Genomic DNA, 20,473 nt, shown 5'->3' with positions numbered 1-20,473 from the left:
GCATGTCTTTGGACTGTGGGAGGAAGCCAGAGAACCCGGAGGAAACCCACACAGACACGGGGAGAACATGCAAACTCCACACAGAGAGGACCCTGGTCGCCCGGCCGGGGGAATATAGATTAATCACTAAAACTCAAACGATCTTCTTGGTGCACCCACAAACCCCTTCTTCTAAGATCACATAGGGAGTGTTTTATAAAGCAGGACATTGTAGTATTCTTGTTGTCGGAAGGCAAAGACATTTCAAAATATCCCAACATATCATGGAATCAGACAAAATTTAAGTTAGCATTAAAAGCATTTACACAAAGTTAATGAACTCATGCTTCCTATTACTGATATTCTGTGCTAAAAAGAATGTCTTACAAACCTGTTGCTAGTTTTGATTTGACTGTTTTGTTCTGTTTACATCATTTACAGTGTGGGGGACTTCAAAGAGCCTCAGTTTTCTCAGTAAAAAAGCCAAAGGTTAAAGACTGTCGTTTAGTAATGTTCCTTTGCTCTTGTCATATTGGACAGGCTTGTTTGTTTGGCCCAAGTTACTGAGCTAAATCTACAACGGATGGAAACATCAGTTGGCTGTTTTTGAACAGCTTACATTTGTGGCTTAAAGGGAAATCTACTGATTTTTCAAAAAATCTGCATAATGCAGTGTTTGAGGTGGAAACACAGTCATTCGGATTGGTTTGATGTGAAATCATTCACTGTAGAGACACACTGTAGAGTTTTGTTCACGGTGGTGATAAAAGGAACCAAGCAAATATATATAAATATATAGCCATTTTATTTACTATTCAAAACTACCAGTGAACCTACATGTGCCTAATGAGCTTTTTATGTAATGTTAATGATGGTAAATTAATGGACAATCTGAAAAAATAAGTTTTGGGAACTAGCCTCTTCTTGTATCCTTCCACTATGCTTGGATCAAAATAAACTAATTAAAATACGTTTTAATCCAAAAATCTATCACAAAACTACTGTCAGACAATGTCTCAGACGTCAGACAATACATTCATCATCATTTCATGCAATAGCTAACTTTCTCATGAAGGAGCTTTAGAGGTGGATGTCTGACTCTTATCACCACCACTGTGAACAACTCTGACTGTTAGTTTCTCTAGAACGGAGCATTTCACACCAGTCCATTCTGAATGACTTCTCTCGACATGTCAATTTGAAATATCGGTGAAGTTTCCCGTTAAGCTATCTTGCTACCTAAGAAATGATACATGGTGACATAACATTTACCCCCTGAGCACCCAAGGTTGACAAATGATCATGTCCAGGACACCGAGCACAGGCATAAACACGTTACTGAAGCGCGGTGTATACTTTGTTTACTCCCTAAGAGAGATGAAGCTGAAGTTGGCTGCCTATTAGCTAGCTTCCTGTTCGAATTTTCCCGTTCCACCTTAAATGGTGCTGCGGTTACATTCTGGAACATTAGACGCAAGAATGGAACTACTGCACCATTTAAGGTGGAACGGGAAAATTCGAGTAAGAAGCTGGCTAACAGAAAGCCAACTTCAGCTTCGTCTAGGAAAGTCAGTATACATTTAGGGCCCCATGCAGCCCCTGTTCTTCATTTGGGATTAAACTCTAAAATCTCCAAACCTGAGAAACTCTCACCTTCCCTCTGCCTTCCCGAGCAAGACGATCGCAGCTAATCCCAGACTGACCAACATCAGCAGCTTTACCGCTGAAGAACCTGCTAATAGTCGTCTGCGTGCTCGACTTCTTTGCAGTCTTTGCTGCTGATGTCCTTTTAAAATGAGAATGCATATTTGCAGCACTAACTGGATGTTTAAAAGGCTATTACATTGCTCGTAGCTTCTCCAAACTGCATGAATGGCTTTAATATCTGAGCAGATCCTCAGCAGAATAAAAACAGTCCATTTTTGGAGCTGCACTCCAGTTGGCGCGTAAATGACGTCTACTGGTCGTGCACGTGTGAAGTCACCGGCTTCTTAAAGAGGGTTAAAATTGCGTTGGAGATGCGCAGACTGGTAATAACGTGATCTTAGGTAAAGTGGGACACTTTATTTTTTCGTTATTTTAATAAATATCCTTTAATAAGAGTATTTGTTTATAGGACAAAGACAGCTTAAAATAGGCATGTAAAAATGAACTTTGTCTGTTAGGTAAAATTAAATGATATGGACTCTTTAAAGTTGTAAGAATGTATTTATAGAGACAATTTAAAAAAAAAAACACACCAAACAAACGCTGTCAATTGCATCAAGTGTCCTTAGGTAAATACTTTACCTTTACTTACAATTAACATTCCATATTGTGAAAATATACTAATTTTATTTTGCAAATCTCTACAGATATACACACAATTATTGTAATTAAAATGCACACTTGTGTTTATTAAGCCAGGTGTTAGTTTTGATTGGCCACTGTTGCATTTTGTAAGGCAGGATGTATTATTTATCATTTTAAATTAATTTGGGTCCACATTTTATATATGGCTTTGTTTAAATAGCTCCTTAAGGTTTAACATTAATTTAGCAAAGCTATAGCCCTGGCTGCTTTACAGTGAACCAGGCCAGTTTTAGAACCTGTCTGGGTCCTCTTCAATCAAACCTCTCTTCTTCCTCTGCTTGATCCATTTTACCTTACAAATTAAACAAAATGACACAAGTGTATGATAAATTCCAAACCTTTTTATTTGTAATAATACAAAAACAAGGCTTTTCACTTCTAAATAGGTGAAGCGTGAACACACTGATGGAAAATGATGGGGTTTTTTTTTCCATATCGAGACAATGACAGTGTGATAACAGATTTCAAGAAACAGAAATCCTTCCCATATTACAAAATTGCATCACCGTAACTGTGACATGATTCTTGGATTATAACACTGACACTCTACCAGTGATGGTCAAGCTTTTTAACTAACCGCTTCTTACAAGATGCAAAATTCCAAACTCAGAGCGGCACTGCTTCAGCCAATAAACCAGAACAGACATTGACAGATCATTTTAGCTGGAGGCACCAATAATGTTTCACGCAGTGGTCACATTACCATAATAGACCTAGTTGGATTAAAGCACACATTATGGAGAAATGTATGATATATTCTTTCTGATGACTGTGATGATGGTGAAGACTATTCTGCTTAAGTGAGGGAAAATGAGTATTGCATATAATCCTGTTATTGACAGGTCTACAAAAACAACTTGCATCTAATTGTTTCAGTAAAAAAAAAAAAAAAAAAGACAAACTCATATTGCTCTTGAAAGCTGCAGTGGTTGCTTCCAAACAGTGAGTATCATTCCCAGAACATCATGCTTGAAATAAACCTGAAGCCACAGTTTTACTGAGTAATGGGAAAATGCATGATTGACAATGAAGTGGTTGAGTTGCATTACTAAGACATGAGGATAGTAACAATAGTCTCTCTTAAATGCCTAGCTGGACTGAGTGAGTGTTTTCAGAGACAACAGAATGTATTTGGCTTAAGAATAAATAGGACACAAAGGTAAGAGCTTTTAAATAAATTCACATATTACAATCTCTAAGCTATTGTTAATCTTGCTAAGTTTACATTTCCAACATTTTTTCGCTCACTGAATATAGTTCAGACTACTGCAACAGTAGCTTTTGCCCTGCGGTATATCTCTAAACCCCCTGAGCGTACACATCACAACCATTTCCAATACTGGGTGAAAAAACTCACAGGCTTGCAAAAAAAGGGGGGAGAAGCAAAGCCATGTTTTTTTGTTTTGTTTTTTGTTTTGTTTTTTGTTTTGTTTACACGTGCACACATCACACCCAAATAGAGAAAAAGTCACAATTACTTTGGTATAATAGTTCCAAGGTAAGAGTTCTGATAAAAGAGTAACTTTCCAAAGTCAATGCCACCTTAGATTTCCATTTCTATTAAGCTCTGCTCCAAAATCTCATCAATACTCGACTATTGGACATGTGTGGCTAAGTGGATTTCATTTAACATACAACATCATGGCAGAACTAAGGGAAGCTCAAATTAAACAACCATACTTTACCAGCACAAACAAATCCACTTTGCAAATTGCCTGCTAATATTGAAAATATTGAACTCTGCGTTGCATAGCATTTCAGCCAGACTGTTCTAGAGAATTTATTGTAGCAAGATTGTGATATGATTTTTCTGTGCAATGTATTTAAAGAGGGAAAATAAGACATGACATTCATAGCACAAATTATTTATACTTCTCTTGATAGACCTTTATAACCTGCATCAAGAAACAGGAAATGGATGTAGCACAACCAATTTTAAAAAGCCACAACTGTGTAAAAATGTTCACAGGCATGAAAAAATGAATTTGTACCAAACAAATCAAAAAATAATATTTTGTTTGAAGCATGCTGATCCAGAAACTATGAGATCCATGTTCAGTCTGGGCATATTGTACCCACAAAAGAATGTTCTCTTATGTATGTGTTTCAGTAAATCAAACATCTTCAGATACGTTACGAACTGCCTTCTCTCTTTGCATATGGTGTACACAACCAACACTTGCTTCCATTGAAGAACAGACCTACCCATGCTCCGCTCACAAATCCGAACCATATTTGGTCTGAATAGTGTTTATAGTGATAATGTAACTGTCATGCTTCAACCAAAAAAAAAAAGCATTCTTTTGTAGTAACTGATGCTGGGCTGGAGAAGCTTTACATTAATGTTGGGGAAAACCCCATTCAACACATGATAAACAGTCAGCAGATTACAAGTTTTTGTCAAAGTATCTGCAATTAGAGCACATTCATTTAAATCATATTTATCTTATATGTCTACAAACTAACATCTACATGGTAGCAAAGTCTATGTCACTGTCATTTACAACCTATCTAGTTTTGAATAGCTCCAACACAGTCAACTTCAGCAGGGTAGCCAGGTCGTGGCTAGAGGTTAGGGATCTGGCCCTGTGACCGGAAGGTTGCCGGTTCGATCCCCAGGGCCGACAGTCCATGACTGAGGTGTCCTTGAGCAAGACACCTAACCCCCAACTGCTAATTCTTTCTCTACTGAAAAATGCAGCGAATTGAGAAACCATTGTATCATATCAAATCGAATAGCCAATTTATTTTTACTGTTATACCCCTAACAGCATCAGTAAACAAACCCTGTATAGGTCCATATGAATTATATTGTAGCCAAACTAGGTTACAATTTCAAATTAAGATCACTAAGACAACACTCTGTAAACAGCTGCTACAAAAGAATGTGTTTGTTGGCGGAGCAAGAATCGATCAATTCTTCCAGATCTATGACAAAACTCATGACACTTGAGACTAGGAGAAAGCATCCTCAAAGAGCACCAGAAAAAGGCCATAAGCTGTAAATGGCAAATTCACAAATGCCTACCATCTACATACTAAAAGACTGAAAATAGGCATTGCATTATTTCTGATGGCACACCACAACATAAGGATTGTATAATATTTGTGATGCTGTCAGATAATGTAGCTGTTATGTTCTTCAAATGAAGTACTAATGACTGATGCTTGCATTTCCAAAAGGAAATTAGGTTTTACAGCAGAAAAAAAGAACTGTAGTTTCACATACTGTTCTCTAAACAAACATAAAGCTGATATAGGTTATTCATCTCTTACCAGGAACACTCACTTTGACGAGATGTAACCATTCGTAGAGACTAATAACTGTGTTAGATTGATATTTGAACGTCATGGTACATATAAAAAAGTGTTTTTTGAAGTGTAAACATATATTTTTTTCCGGATGCCCGATGTTCATTTACATAAGGACAAAGTATATAAAATAAAATATGTACTTAATATAATTAAAAACAGATCTTATTAAAATGTAAAAAACAAAATAATGAAGCTAGCTTTTAGTTATTCTTAAATTACTGTGTACATATGTTTTTTACAAGTGTTCTGTTGAGTTATAAATAGATATCTTTCTCTGTAGAATATTCAAAACTGAAAATTTCATCCTGTTGTTACTGTTACATTCACTGCTTCCTGTGACTTTTCAACATAAATCATACCAGTCTCACACACACACACACACACACACACACACACACACACACACACACACACACACACACACTTCCCTTATAAATGAATAACCTTGTCCTCTTTGCAGCAGCTCTGGTGATGAGGTGTGCTCTACGTGCGGTTGAGTGTCTGGAAGATTCTGGAGATTTGGAGCATAACGGGACCAGTCTCAGGGTCATTCATCCATTGTGTGCTGTTCAAAGGGTTCTCGAGCATGTCCTCAAAAGCTGCATAAGATGCATAGGATACCAGCATTAAATCAATGATTCAAACACTGGGAAGCCAAGAAGAAAACCAGGCAAAGGGCTTTTTTAATAATTTAATAGCCTGTAATCTATTGTGTTTATTTAACATTGCATTTTATGTATTTGCACCAATCTGCCATGAGTACTTTCTAGACACTTTCAGAATAATTACTTAATACAGCTTTTTATAAGCCTACATTGCTAACATCACCCCCCCCCTTACTTGCCAATATAACTAACAAGGATAATTTATTATTTTCAAGCTATGCTAAAGCTCAGCATCAAAGTTCTTAAGGACACCAGGTTAATCTTGTTCCTGGAGGAACGTAATATCCACTGTGTACTTGTACATAGATGGAATGACAATAAAAGCCTCTTAACTTGACTCCTGACCATGTGTAAAAGAGCATGTTACCTTGTCAAGGCAGTTCGATTTCATTTTTTACTGTTTGTTGATAGGAATTTGGTCTCCAAAGGGTTTAATGCTTCTTAAAGCTACCTCATATGCTATTGCATGAAATGGTTATGAATATGCTGCCTAATACCTGAAATATTGTTTTGTGATAGTTCTGTAAACTTTTAGCCTTAAACATATATTGTGTAACACATTCCTGGAGAAGAGGTATATGCAGGATGTTGTAAAGCAATATTCTCAAAACAATACAACCCCAATTCCAATGAAGTTGGGACGTTGTGTAAAACATAAATAAAAACAGAATACAATGATTTGCAAATCCTTTTCAACCTATACTCAATTGAATACACTACAAAGACAAGATATTTAATGTTCAAATAGATAAACTTTATTGTTTTTTGCAAATATTCACTCATTTTGAATTTGATGCCTGCAACATGTTCTAGAAGTTGGAACAGGAGCTTGTTTACCACTGTGTTACATCACCTTTCCTTTTAACAACACTCAATAAGCATTTGGGAGCTGAGGACACTAATTGTTGAAGCTTTGTAGGTGGAATTCTTTCCCATTCTTGCTTGATGTACAACTTCAGTTGCTCAACAGTCCGGGGTCTCCGTTGTCGTATTTTGCAAATCATAATGCGCCACACATTTTCAATGGGAGACAGGTCTGGACTGCAGGCGGGCCAGTCTAGTACCCGCACTCTTTTCCTACGAAGCCACGCTGCTGTAACATGTGCAGAATGTGGCTTGGCATTGTCTTGCTGAAATAAGCAGAGACGTCCCTGAAAAAGACATTGCTTGGATGGCAGCATATGTTTCTCCAAAACCTGTATGTACCTTTCAGCATTAATGGTGCCTTCACAGATGTGGAAGTTACCCATGCCATGGGCACTCACACACCCCCATACCATCAGAGATGCTGGCTTTTGAACTTTGCGCTGATAACAGTCTGGACAGTCCTTTTCCTCTTTGGCCCGGGGGACCTGACGTCCAGGATTTCCAAAAACAATTTTAAAAGTTGACTCGTTAGACCACAGGACGAACTGTGTTCACTGACAATGGTTTTCTGAAGTGTTCCTGAGTCCATGTGGTAATATCCGTTACAGAATGATGTCAGTTTTTAATGCAGTGCCGCCTGAGGGATCGAAGGTCACAGGCATTCAATGCTGGTTTTCTGCCTTGCCGCTTACTTGCAGAGATTTCTCCAGATTCTCTGAATCTTTTGATGATATTATGGACTGTGGATGATGAAATCCCTAAATTCCTTGCAATTGCACGTTCAGAAACGTTGTTCTTAAACTGTTGGACTATTTGCTCACGCAGTTGTTCACAAAGTGGTGAACCTTGCCCCATCCTTGCTTGTGAACGACTGAGCCTTTCAGGGATGCTCCTTTTATACCCAATCATGACACTCACCTGTTTCCAATTAACCTGTTCACCTGTGAAATGTTCCAAACAGGTATTTTTTAAGCATTCCTCAACTTTCCCAGTCTTTTGTTGCCCCTGTACCAACTTCTTTGGAACGTCTTGCAGGCAGCAAATTCAAAATGAGTGAATATTTGCAAAAAACAATAAAGTTTATCCGTTTGAACATGAAATATCTTGTCTTTGTAGTGTATTGAATTAATACAGGTTGAAAAGGATTTGCAAATCAAAATATTCTGTTTTTATTTATGTTTTACACAATGTCCCAACTTCATTGGAATTCGGGTTGTACTTTGTTTTACCATTATTAACGTTACATACTCAACTCTTAAGGCACAATGAGGTTTACTGATCATTTCAGATATAAATAAAATGGCTATCTTTGTGTCATAGACATCATGACCCCTGGTTCCTATCACTACCACTATACAGAAACTAGAGTCAGTTTCTCTACATTGAACCATTTCTCATCAAACTACTCTGAATTTGTTTACAACTCAACAATTGAGTTACACAAAAATAAAAAAAAGAAATCATTGGAATTCCCACTTAAGTATTGGGTTCTATAATGTTATTGATAATTTTATAAAAAAGAAAGAAATATTGCTGCTAACCACTTTTTCACCCTAATCACAGCCCACAATGCAAAGGGTCAGCAGAGCGTCCTGCGAGGTTTAAGGGCACCAAAACAGCAACAAAGCAGCAAAGCAGAGTGAACAATACAGCAAACCAAGCAGACACATCTTTGCAAAGCACAGCAAATTACATGCAGGCAACACTAACAAAAGCTGACACCATTATCAGAAAGGCTCTGCTCATGGCTGGCCATGGAAATGAAAGAAAATGGACTCACCCAGGAGTGTTTTAGGGTTAGTCAGTCCCAACTGTACCACAGGGTTTTCCAAAATGGCCTGGAAAAGGGGGCTGTTAGTATCGATACCCTTGTCCAGCTCCTCAGGGGAAGGCTTCCTGTCACCAAGCAACCACTCACACTGCACAAAAGTACACCAACAAAATCCAAATGGTGACATAAAGCAAAATGGGACACTTTGATTATTCACTCCTACTCGTTTAAAATGCAGTATGAATGAAGGAATTCCATTCTTATAACTAAGGAGCAAATCCTAATCCTTTGATTCGATGACTTACAGCAGCATCTTGCTGGTTATTATTGACACGAAGTGCATCAATCACTTCCTTCTCATCAAAGCCCATTTCCATCAGTGCAATCACTGCCTGTACATATCCACAAAGGTAAGAGTTATAATATCACATTTCCAGCGAAGCTCTTAAATACACAAAGTATAATATGAAGCATTTGTCTTCATTCTCACTTTTTCCAGAAAATGAAACGAGCTTCGGCTCTTTAGTTAGTTATTTTAGTTAGTTGTTGTAACTTTATTACTTTAATACTTTATTCTATGGCTTTCTTTATTTAAAGACTGTGCATGACTAGAAGGCAAATTAAGTTCTAGATATTTCAAGCCTTCATTGAATTCTGAAACAAACTCAGCAGCCTCATGTCAAACACATGACACTAACCCGTGAGTCTGGCCTGAACTCTCTTTTCCTACGGATCCTCTTGAAGATCTCTGTCAGCTCATCCTGCTTAGACTCCTCAGAGCTTGACTGGGAAAGGGTGCGTGCTAAAGCCCCTGTGGCAGAGAGAGAGGGGCCTGCAGACGCAGAAGCTGCTGCCGCTGCTGCACCAGCTCCTCCTTGAGCCTCCTGGCCTGGAAGGGGCATGTCCACTGTGGGGTCATCCACATGCTCGATCAGCCATTCCATAGCCTGTGTCACAGACATACTTCAAAGCAAGTAGTCGTGATTAGTGCAAATGACCCATGGTAATTACACCAGTGCTATTTACTGCTGCTAATTACTGCAGTCATGGAAGCAGAGCTAAAACAAAGATCATGCCTCCATTAATCTTCCGAAAAAGATATCAAATATGACTGTGATGCTTTAAAGGGGCAATTTCATGGAAAGGCAAGTACATAACATTATTGATGTACCATACTCTATCCAATCCACCTGATGATGAACCTGCAAAAACAGCCTGTTTTAAATTCATTATGTTTGTGATATCACAAAAACCAACATATTTTCACATTTGCCTACTCGGCCCATATCAGTTCATCTCTACCTATTCAAAATTAAATTACATGAAGTGTTTCTTAAGAGTGGACTGCTTTTTGAATACAGGTAAAAGTAGAAAATTATTTATACTCATGTCATCTGTCTCCAAATCAAAGTATTCAGATTCTCACAAAGTATTGTGAGCTCTGCAAATTCTGGCAACTACCAAATGCAACTGACACACTATTTTGCTTACATACCAGCAGACATCTGTGCACAGAAGTGGAATGTGTAAATCTGAATTTTAACCATTTATCTAACCATTGCAGGGCAATGTACTGGACAGTGTATTCATAACCATTTAATGTAATTGCTTTCTGTGGGGAAGGTTTTGGAAATGTCCAGTTCCTATCACCTACACCATGTACAATTCTGATTATTCTATTTTTTCAAACAATGTGAATATCTTTGTTCACATTGGAAGGATTTAATAATATAGAATTTCTGAAAAAATGGTTGTACTGTAAAATCTATTTTTTAAACATTGCTCCATTTTTTTTAACAGGGAGTGCTTAGATGGAGTGAGTGTACTCACTGGTTTAAACGTAGTGCCTTGATAGCACGGCTCTCTGGGAAACCCATCTCCGTTAGCTGCTGCAGGGCGGTCTCATCCACCCGCTCCTCCTCATCCTCATCAAGCATGGCTTCAAAAAAGGTAGGAAGAGAAAGAATGTAAAAACTTTAGTATGCTACTTCAAAAAACCTAAACAAAAACAAGAGTCTTTTGAGTTCACATGTACCTACCATTGGCCTTCTTGAAGAGCTCAACAGCATCTGGGTTTAAAGCGAGAATTTTCTGGGCTACTTCAATCAGTGACACTAAAATTTTCCTCAGTTCTGTCTGAAACTGTTCAAAGCAAAAAAAATATCTCTTAATGTCATTATAATATATTCACCTTTTTTCAAATATGATCACCCAGCAACCAAAATTATCAAATGTAGCATGAAACTGACGTTTTTTTCATTAAATACACAATTTGGCCATAACTTAAACAAACCGAATATATAAATACTCTGCAAATACCCTGCATGCATGTACCTCCCTGCCATTAATTTAAGTGAAACTGAATACTTTTTAGACCAAAACCTCACCTCAGAACTTGCTAGAAATGAGACAGAAGATCTAGTGATTTAAAGTGACTGTTGGAGCACCAGTCCAAGTGTAACAAAGCCTGCTATCACTCACGTCTCTGATGTTATGTTGAGTGACGGTGCGGTCAGAGTGGCGAGTAGACAGATTTGCTGTGGCCTTGAGAATAGCGTCCTTATCAGGAGCCTTGGTCTCCTGCTTCTTCTGTCAGCAAAGAGAAGAGAAACGAAAGAAAACAGACTGAATAATTTATCTTCTTAACCAGTCTTTGCAGTGTCCAACACTTGATATACAGCTTTACGCCACAATAAAGTGTGGTTGATTGGCATCACAGCGGATTACCTTCTCTTCAGCAGCTATGTCCGCCATTTTTGCACTTACTGGCTGTGGCCTCTTCTTTATCAATAAAAGACAATCTGGAATCAAAAGAAGGAGTTTTATATCTTGTAAATGGAATCAGCTTTGTAGCAGAATGTGATGCTGGAGTCAATGCATCTCAAAGCAACGGAAAGTCTGAAAAATTAGATCAATACCTTTATCTTTAAGGTTTTCATCTGCAACAGTTTTGGTTTCCGTGAGAATTCTCTCACTAGCTGCATGAATGAGTTTGTGGTGTGTGAGTGTTTTAGGATCTTCTAAACTCCCATGGGTACACTGCCAAAAAATAAATACAATTTAGAAGACAATAAATGTCATACATTCATGCACGCTTTTGAAGAAAATAAATCTTAATCCATTCATGTCCAAGAAAAGTTAGTAAGGTGTAGAAAAATGACACAGAAATTATGGTGAATTGTATGAAGTGCTGATTTTTGGCTGATGTTATACCTTTGCTCTAAAAATTTTTATTCACAAAGCTGCAGTTTCTTTGGCAATGTAAAAAAAATTCATGTGACAAACATTCCATTTTTTAGCCATATAGTTTGATCAGTTAGGGATTTTTTTTTCAGATTTGTGCTCAGATAAAGTCAGATTACATATATGTCACAATTTCACTATGTGTACAGACATGTACACAGCAAACAGCAGAAACCGAATTACAGTAAACAATTTAAATGGCCTGTGTCCACTTATGATACTTGTGTGGTTTTATATATCAAAAATTATCATAATTTATTTCAACATGACTATTTTCCAACCTCTCTTAATCCCTCAAAATTAAGTGCCTTTAAGACCGATATACAGAAAAGAAAGCACTTCTTATAACAACATGAACAGCTGCGCTAAAAGGCTGAAGAGACAGATATGTAAATGAGTTAGTTCTTGTGACCTCACAAAAACCCTTAAAGCATTTCAATTCAGCCTGTTTTACAGCATATTTCAATACAATAGCTATTTGAAAAAGAGAGCAAACAGTATACTTTGAAACTTTAATAATATCTATATCAAACTCTATTATTAAAAAAACACAAAAAAAATTCAGTTTTCCATTATGTGGGCCTTCTAAAGAAACCCATTATCACTGTGTAAACTTTGCATTTTCTTGACATTTTTCAGATATTTTATGAAATTACATTTTATGCTGAAATAAATACAAATACCACAGTGACTGTAAAGAGGGGTTTTGTCATTTTAATGCTTATGCATTTAACCTCTATGTTTAGTGCCAGCTGTCAATATCATTATGGAGGGATACAAACATCAGCGGTCAGCAAGATATCAAATTTTCAGTGCAGCTATAATATTTGCAACGGTGTGTTGGGGTAAGCACATATAGAGGTTATGGACAGTTGTAGACTCAAAACTGGACATGGAGGCCAGTTTTCGGGTTGTAGTAGGCTAACCTTTCAGTCAAAATAACAAAAAGGCTCGGTCAGACTGTATCTAGCTGTGGCTAACCAACAAACCCCAGCCTCAGCTAGGTGACAGCCCAAGTCGCTGAATTATAAATAGCTCTGTCTACTCGCCTGCTGGTTTCTAAAAATACTTGGCAATGGCAGTGACGATCCCACAGGGCCTGTATGAAAGCCTTGGCAGGCAGATGCAGACATAAAGCTCAAAAACAGCCCTGAGAATGAAAGAAAGTGGACGAAGCTGAAGTTGGCTTTCTATTCGCCCTCTTCTTGTTCGAATTTTCCCCTTCCACTTTAAATGGTGCAGCAGTTACGCTCTGGTGCTGGTGTCCACAATGTAATTGCTGCACTATTTAAGGTGGAACGGGAATACTGGAACAAGCAGCTGGGGAAAGAAGCTGACTGCAGCTTCGTAGAAAGCGGGAGAACACGACGCTCCCCGTCTGCCAACCAGTCAGCTACGTACATGCTTCAAGCATTTCTCCTTGAGCTTCTCTATGGTGGTGTCTTCGGTCACTTCCTCCAGCCACTCCGCGCCCTCCATGGTGCAGATGTGGATCTTCAGCACTTTCCCTGCGAATATCTTCTCTTCTTGCACGAACATGGCTCCTAACAGCTACTCCACAGCCTAAACCTGCATGAATGTGCAGAAATGTGCTCCACGGCAACGGCTGCCCTCGGACTCCTTCAGCCGACAGTGTGCAACTAACTGAACAAGCGCCTGTTATTAACGTTACTCCATTATCTTCAGCCCGTTAGCTCGTCCTGTGCCATAGCCCTTATTCCGAGTTTAATATATATTTGTATATATATATATATTTTAACAGATATGTGACTTCAATATTTTTGGTCGCAGCCTGTTTTGTTGACACCTGTGATGCAAGCGACAACTGTACACGGAAGAGCGTGACGGTGTGACTACGCATGCGCGGTTTTTCTCTGCAGTGTGATTGGAGGGCTGCCTAACCCTATGTCTTAGTCACAGACAAGATTTTTAGGATTATAAAAAAATAAACGAGTCATTTAGAAATGAGGCAAACGTATTATATTTACAAAATGTTTCACTAACCTCAGATGACAAATGCATTTTTTGTTCTTAATCTTTACACCTAGTGTAATAAAATACCATTATGTATGTATGTATGTGTGTGGGTTGTTGTTGGTATGATGCTAGTGGATGCTGCCCTGCTGGTCTCTCTTTCAGTTTCTAGAGAAACTGACTGAGTCACAGTTGTTTATAGTGATGACAGGTGTTTAATGCCTCTAAAAGTCACCTCACAGAACATTATTACAAAAACTGATTACTGACATATGCTAATGCCTGATGCGTTGTTTTAAGATCATTCTGAGACATGGTTTTGACTTATTTTTGGAGCGGTACATGCTGTTGTAAGGCAAGAAACCTTTTTTTTCTTTCAGATTTGTTTACCATGTTACCATTAACAACATTACACATAAAGACATGTGCAGACATGTGTAGGTTCACTGGTCATTTTGAACAACAGTAGAAATAAAATGGCTCCTTTTATATTGTAGACGCTGTAACCACTGGTTCCTATCATCTCCATTGTAAAGAAATTTGAGTCAGTAAGTTTCTCTACAATGAAATATTTCACTTCTAACCGCTCTAAACGAGTACATCTCAGTGATTGAATTATGCAGTAAAAATGGACAAATCCTAGGGGATGAATGGAAAAACACTGCTTTACTGCTGTATGAAAAATACAAAGCTATTCTTGGTGCAGAATCCGAATGAATTCTCACAAATTGTCCAGAGGTGTTATTTGAAGTACAGAGTAAAACAGCAGTGGAGTACAGTTGCAGGTTAAAAAAAAAAACAACAACGTACTGATAGTAAACATGTCAAGCTAATGATGGTGACATTAAACTGCATCTTAAAGCAGACTTTAACATTAACATTAACCAGAGGTTTTATTAACGACCTTCTGTGCACAGTGCCAGAGAGGTTATAAAGGCCTATAAGGATTTTGACAGTGCCTATAGGGACTCTTATTTTCATACACTACCACTCAGACGTTTGTGGTACATGTTAGTTATACTTAAACTTATATTTACTCTATAAATAATACTGAACAAAACAATAAAAAAATACAGTGGAGTCCTTCTTCGAGTTATTAAAACAGCATCACATTCACACGGAAACTGACGCTTTACAATTTTGTTCCTTTTCAGCTGCCACGCCACGAGGTGGCGGAATCACCCCCGTGTTTGAGTAAGACGGGCTTTTGAGGTCAGGGAAGAAGACCCTCACACTAAAAGTGGAGAATATTTTCAGTTGGTCAAAGTTTTATGGTTGTAGTTTATTTTAGACAGAAGTCTGAACCCGACGCTGGAGCCGGTACAGTAGGTGCGCAGTAGAGAGATATTTTAGTAGACAGTGTTTTGGTTGATAAGCCGTCTGTTGTAGGAAGTGAGCAGGGAAGTGTCCGAGTTGCTGCAGCTCTGATAAGTAAATTCACTCGGACAGTAACGGACAGCGAAGGAGGAGCTGCACAAATGTGTTAAATGTGTTAGTACCCGCTCTTTATTCCACCAAATTACCTCTCCAAACCAAATATGGCCAAACACAAAACGTCCAAGAAAATGCTGATTATTGAGGATGATGGTGAGTATCATCGCTCTTTCTCTGTCTCGGGCATAATTCTTCAATCGGCTAACCTAATCGTCAGTCTTATGCGAAAAAAACTAGAATGAAAACTGTTGTATCTTATTTTATCTTAGCATGTGATTTTATGCCATCACATTGCATTGTGTTTGGATCATGTGCTACAAAGGCAAACTTCTCTTTTAAAAATGCGTTCATTTTTATACCTCGGTGTCTTTTTTGTTGTTTTCTTTATTTTATGTCAAACATATGGCAAAAAAGTAACCACTTAATTATCATATTTGATTTTTGTTCACGTACTACGACTGGTTTTTAACAAAACAACAACTACTCCAACTACTATTTGTGTAAGAAAGATATATATATATATATATATATATATATATATACTGAAATAGTAACCATGGTTGTAATTAGTAATATAGTACGTTCTGTGATTTCAGACCCTGTAGAAGAGCCAAAAGAGGGTGGAGATGAACTGAACCCCTTCTCTTTCAAAGAATTCATACGGAGCAAAAATCAACAGTTCAGCACCACTGATGGTCTTGAGGTGAACTACAATAGGAATTGCTAAGGCTAGTTCTAGTCTTTGTTGAGACGGCTGGTATCTTTAGTCTGTGCTGCCTCTGTTTATTTTGTAACAACAGATAATGTCAATGTCAACTTGTGTGCAAATATCATAAATGGATGAAAAATAAACTTTTTAACTTTTTTGTAGTAGACTTCTTAATGAATATCACTTATCGAATGGAAATAAAGAAAGGAAGTTACTTAAACCCTGAGAGTCAGTATGTGTGTACAGTAGTTACTGAAGAATAAGTCTTAAGTAGTAACTAAATAACAAGTCTAGGGCACAACAAGTCAAAAATAAAGATCATATGGTGTTAATTTCTTGTTATTTTTATGCCTGCAGAAAGCATATGGCAGTGCCTGTCAAGCAAAGGATGGATATAACTACCCCAGAGGCCTCGACCACAGACATAAGGGTCATTATTTTACAGATCCTTCATTGCTCGGTCAGTCCTTTGATAATGAACCTGATGATGAGTGGACTGAAAGTTATCAGCCCTCGGCAGTGGAAGAGGCACACGAGTTAGGACTGTGTGGCACATTGAAAAGTGCTTACCTGGATCACTCATTACTGTCCAATGAAGACAAGGATGAGACTGCAAATGAGTGGGCGCTAGATGAGGGCTTCTCACCAGAGCCTCATTTCCACAGAAGAAGCACTGGCAGCTATGAAGGAGATGAGGAGACATCAGTCATTGACATCTCCTACCACACTAAAAAAAGCAGTGCAGAGAATGGGATTAGGGACCAGCAAAAGGTAGTTAATTTCTGCAGTATTTATTTGTTTATGATCTTCTTATTATGAACATGACATATTTTACTGTATGTCATATTTAAATGTGAGTCATAAATTTTAATATTTTGTCTTTTCTAGCTAAGAGAAGAAAATTCTCAACTTAGGAAACAAATCAAAGAGCTGATAAGGAAGTCAGAGGCTGACTCCACAAAGTAAGAGTGAATACTAATACTTTTTTTTGTTTTTATTTAAACCAGTTCAATTTTAAATGTCCTTTGGTCTGTATGTTCTGAGCTTGCCTGTGCCCAAGTTTTAGAATACATTATAATGGACTAAACCATTAATCACTTAATTTATTATATAAATATATATCTAGTCTCTTTTGGTTAACAGGACTACTGATTTTTGACAAAACAACAGAAAATCCATGTTTGATTGTTAACAAAAATATGTAATCAGAAATATGGCATGTAATCAGAAACATTAAAATGGGCACTGTTAGATATTCATATAAAGTTTAAAAATACCAAATTTCATTGATTTAGACCACTCAGAAAAATTTCTGTTACTTTTCACCATGCTAAACTTGGTTGTTGTGATGTTAGTCTATTATAGCTTCTCCACGTAGAGTCTTTGTTATCTTAGATCACGGGTGATGTACCCTAAGCGAGAGTATTCTGTGCCATGTTTTAAATATGTAGATCTAATCCGAAAATCGTTTAATGTTATGTAGGATCAGACAACTCACAGATGAGTTACACAACCGAAAGTTGCAAGAGGAGAGAGAAGCTAAAGCTTTAGAGACAATGGTGCAATCTGTGGAACAAAACCTTCAGCTAATGACGGTATGCAACTGTCTTCAGTTTGTTTACTTTATATAACAGTGTAATTTAACCATATAACCCTACATTTCATGCACAACAAATTCAAACATTCTTTTATTCCTTATACAGAAACGGGCTGTTAAAGCTGAAAACAATTTATCTAAATTGAAGCAAGAGGTCCAGCAACTCCAGGTTAAATAATTTTTTTTCTTTTTAATGTTTGTATGGTTTTTAAACTTGCCTCACTATGAGCTAAAGTACTGTTGAAAATCAGAGACCATCATCTTTTTTTATTTTGTTGTCAAAACATCTATTAGGTATAAGTTATTCATTTTTCAGGAGAAATGTCTTAGGAGATTCGATGTAAGATAACCCACTTGCTTAAAGAATAGGAAAGTCACTGGAAAATCAGTTAAAAAATGTTTCGTTATAGAGAAAACAGGATCTCCTGACAATGATGCAAAACCTGTTAGATGTCCATCACTGTACCCATCAGTTAAACAGTACTCAAAGCTTTTTTTCTCTTTAAGAGAGGAGAAAATCAAACTCTATTTCTGCTTCAGATCTGAAAAAATCCACAGATGTTTCTGCCTATCCTTTCACTGTGAAACTCAAAGATGAGAACAGAAAACAGACAAAAAAGAAGAAGAAAACTCAATCAAACAACAATGTTCTTTCCCCTCGATAGTCCAGACCTCAACACTATTGTTTAGAATTACTTGGATGAAAAGCAGAAAATGCAAACAACTTCTAAGACTAAACTTTGCAAGTATGGAACAATATCCCTGCAGATTTCTTTGAAAAACTGAAAGCAAGTCTCAGAAAAGAATGGAAGCTGTAATGAAGGACACAATGAGTGTTGAAAAAAAAAATCAGTAATATTTAATTGTTGAGGCTGCAGTGTAATTTTCTGTTAAATATGTGTTTTCTGCTTTTTCCTGATGCTGGAAAATGAATAACGTGTACTTTATGGTGTTTTTGACTGTAAAATTAAGGATGGTCACTGACTTTTGACCAGTACTTTGCATATTATCTGGTTTTGTTTTTTAATTTTAGACTTAAAATTTATTTTTCCCAGAACCAACTAGATGGATACAAATGTGAAAATGAGCGACTTCGAACAGGAGAAACTGCTGCCTTAACCACGATGAGGCACAATGCACAAATGGCATCAGAATACCTGAACAAAGCAGCCAAAGATGCAGAGATTTCCATTAAGTATGTTGAAAATACTTCTTTATTTTAGATCAGATCTATTACATTTGTACTAAACCACAATGATTGTGTGCACATATCTAATGAATTATGTTACATACACCATATTGATTAGATGCACAGTATGTATTGAACTACAGTGTGTTTATCTGTTTACAGGCAGTTGCTGACAGGAAGAGAGACTTTATGTCTTGTATCACAACTGCTGGGTTCCATTGACAAAATCACAGAGATTCCAAAATAACAGATTGTTATATATCAGTGTGTTGTGCCTTTGTTCATCTCACTTAATGTTTTCTCTCTTTTTTTGGCTTTTGCACATAATCAAATATCGTTCACATATACTGAATAATAGTTATTACAGTCAGAGTGTTATTCTCTTTCGCAGTTATATTTAAATCTTTTAACTTTTTGTTTTTGCCAGTTTTCTGTCCATTTTAAGTCAGAGGTTCTTGTAGGTCTCTGATCTGTCACCCCAGAGCACCACCAGTCTGTTCAGGTGAAAGCTCATGTATGCTTTCCTCCAATATGGATGCAAAATCTTTTCAGATATGAAACGACATTGTTACAGTTGCCCTCAGAAGAGAACACTAGCTGCTTACTAGACCACAGGAAAGCTGAACCCTGTTATTCTTTCCAGCTAATGCCAGTGTGCCTATTGCACTGTGGGAAACCACCCAAATACAGATATGGAGAGCATATGTCACAACTGTGATTGTGGCCCCAGTCCAAACATCATATTAATATAGATGTTTCAGATGCACTTCCTCACTACAGAAGTGGTAGTGAAAGGCCTTGTATTTTACCCTGTACCAGTATTTTATGGTATGCTTTTAATTATGTTTTCAAAATGTGTAAGCTTTTGAGCACATACATTTTGCAATAGTATATTATACTAGTGTAATATGCACCAAATCATTGATAAAAGGTTATTAATAAACCATTAATAAATTTGCTCTGGCAAGTTAACACCACCTACATAGATATTAGCAGGGCTTGTTTTTTTTTCCTTGGATACTTTTTACATTGATAACTTTATTAATGAAAGTAGACCTACTGTCGTTGACAAAAAAACTATGCACATTGCACTTCTAATTGATCAAGAAGTCGTAAAAACATCAAATCAATTTTGCTGTGTTATGATTTTATTTTATCTTCCTGTACCCACTTACACTCTTTTATATATTTGTGATTTGATGACAAATACAGTACTAATTTAATAACAGAGATTAGTGGAATTTATTCTGTGTTACTAGTCATATATGTATGTATTTCGATTTTTTTTAGAAATACTATTTTCAAATGAAATGCTGTTAAGATTGGTGAATAAATGTATAAAACGTTACTGTGGTCCAGTTTTTTTATTACTTACTAT

General features: G+C 37.1%; 3 protein-coding genes across 4 annotated transcripts in view; 1 reads left to right on the top strand and 2 right to left on the bottom strand.

The window, feature by feature from the left end:
- msh3 (mutS homolog 3 (E. coli)) overlaps positions 1-1,929 on the bottom strand; it is a 98,757-nt gene extending 96,828 nt beyond the window's left edge. The window contains exon 1 of one of the 2 annotated variants that reach the window (XM_037531957.1): positions 1,618-1,929. In XM_037531957.1, the coding sequence (XP_037387854.1) occupies positions 1,618-1,785 (168 nt within the window). In that variant the 5' untranslated portion in view covers positions 1,786-1,929. The remainder of the gene's footprint in view (positions 1-1,617) is intronic. The other variant, XM_017691101.2, reaches the window with a different exon arrangement.
- Positions 1,930-2,652: 723 nt separating this feature from the next.
- On the bottom strand, positions 2,653-14,023 carry ubac1 (UBA domain containing 1). Its single transcript, XM_017691102.2, has 10 exons — positions 13,594-14,023; positions 11,868-11,988; positions 11,677-11,750; positions 11,431-11,538; positions 10,989-11,091; positions 10,780-10,888; positions 9,648-9,912; positions 9,255-9,341; positions 8,959-9,097; positions 2,653-6,245 (listed from the first exon to the last, which is right to left on the bottom strand). The coding sequence occupies exons 1-10, from the start codon at positions 13,729-13,731 to the stop codon at positions 6,130-6,132; spliced, it is 1,260 nt and encodes a 419-aa protein (XP_017546591.1). The 5' UTR covers positions 13,732-14,023; the 3' UTR covers positions 2,653-6,129.
- A 1,352-nt stretch (positions 14,024-15,375) lies between these two features.
- entr1 (endosome associated trafficking regulator 1) lies at positions 15,376-20,407 on the top strand. The gene is made up of 8 exons (XM_017690978.2): positions 15,376-15,753; positions 16,197-16,303; positions 16,667-17,080; positions 17,198-17,271; positions 17,793-17,904; positions 18,013-18,075; positions 18,962-19,101; positions 19,258-20,407. Exons 1-8 carry the CDS (start codon positions 15,705-15,707, stop codon positions 19,340-19,342), a joined length of 1,044 nt encoding a protein of 347 aa, XP_017546467.1. The 5' UTR covers positions 15,376-15,704; the 3' UTR covers positions 19,343-20,407.
- The last annotated feature ends 66 nt before the right edge of the window (positions 20,408-20,473 follow it).

Source organism: Pygocentrus nattereri, chromosome 20 (assembly GCF_015220715.1).
Source record: "Pygocentrus nattereri isolate fPygNat1 chromosome 20, fPygNat1.pri, whole genome shotgun sequence".
NCBI classification, from domain to species: domain Eukaryota; kingdom Metazoa; phylum Chordata; class Actinopteri; order Characiformes; family Serrasalmidae; genus Pygocentrus; species Pygocentrus nattereri.
This window is presented reverse-complemented; position numbering and strand designations above follow the sequence as displayed.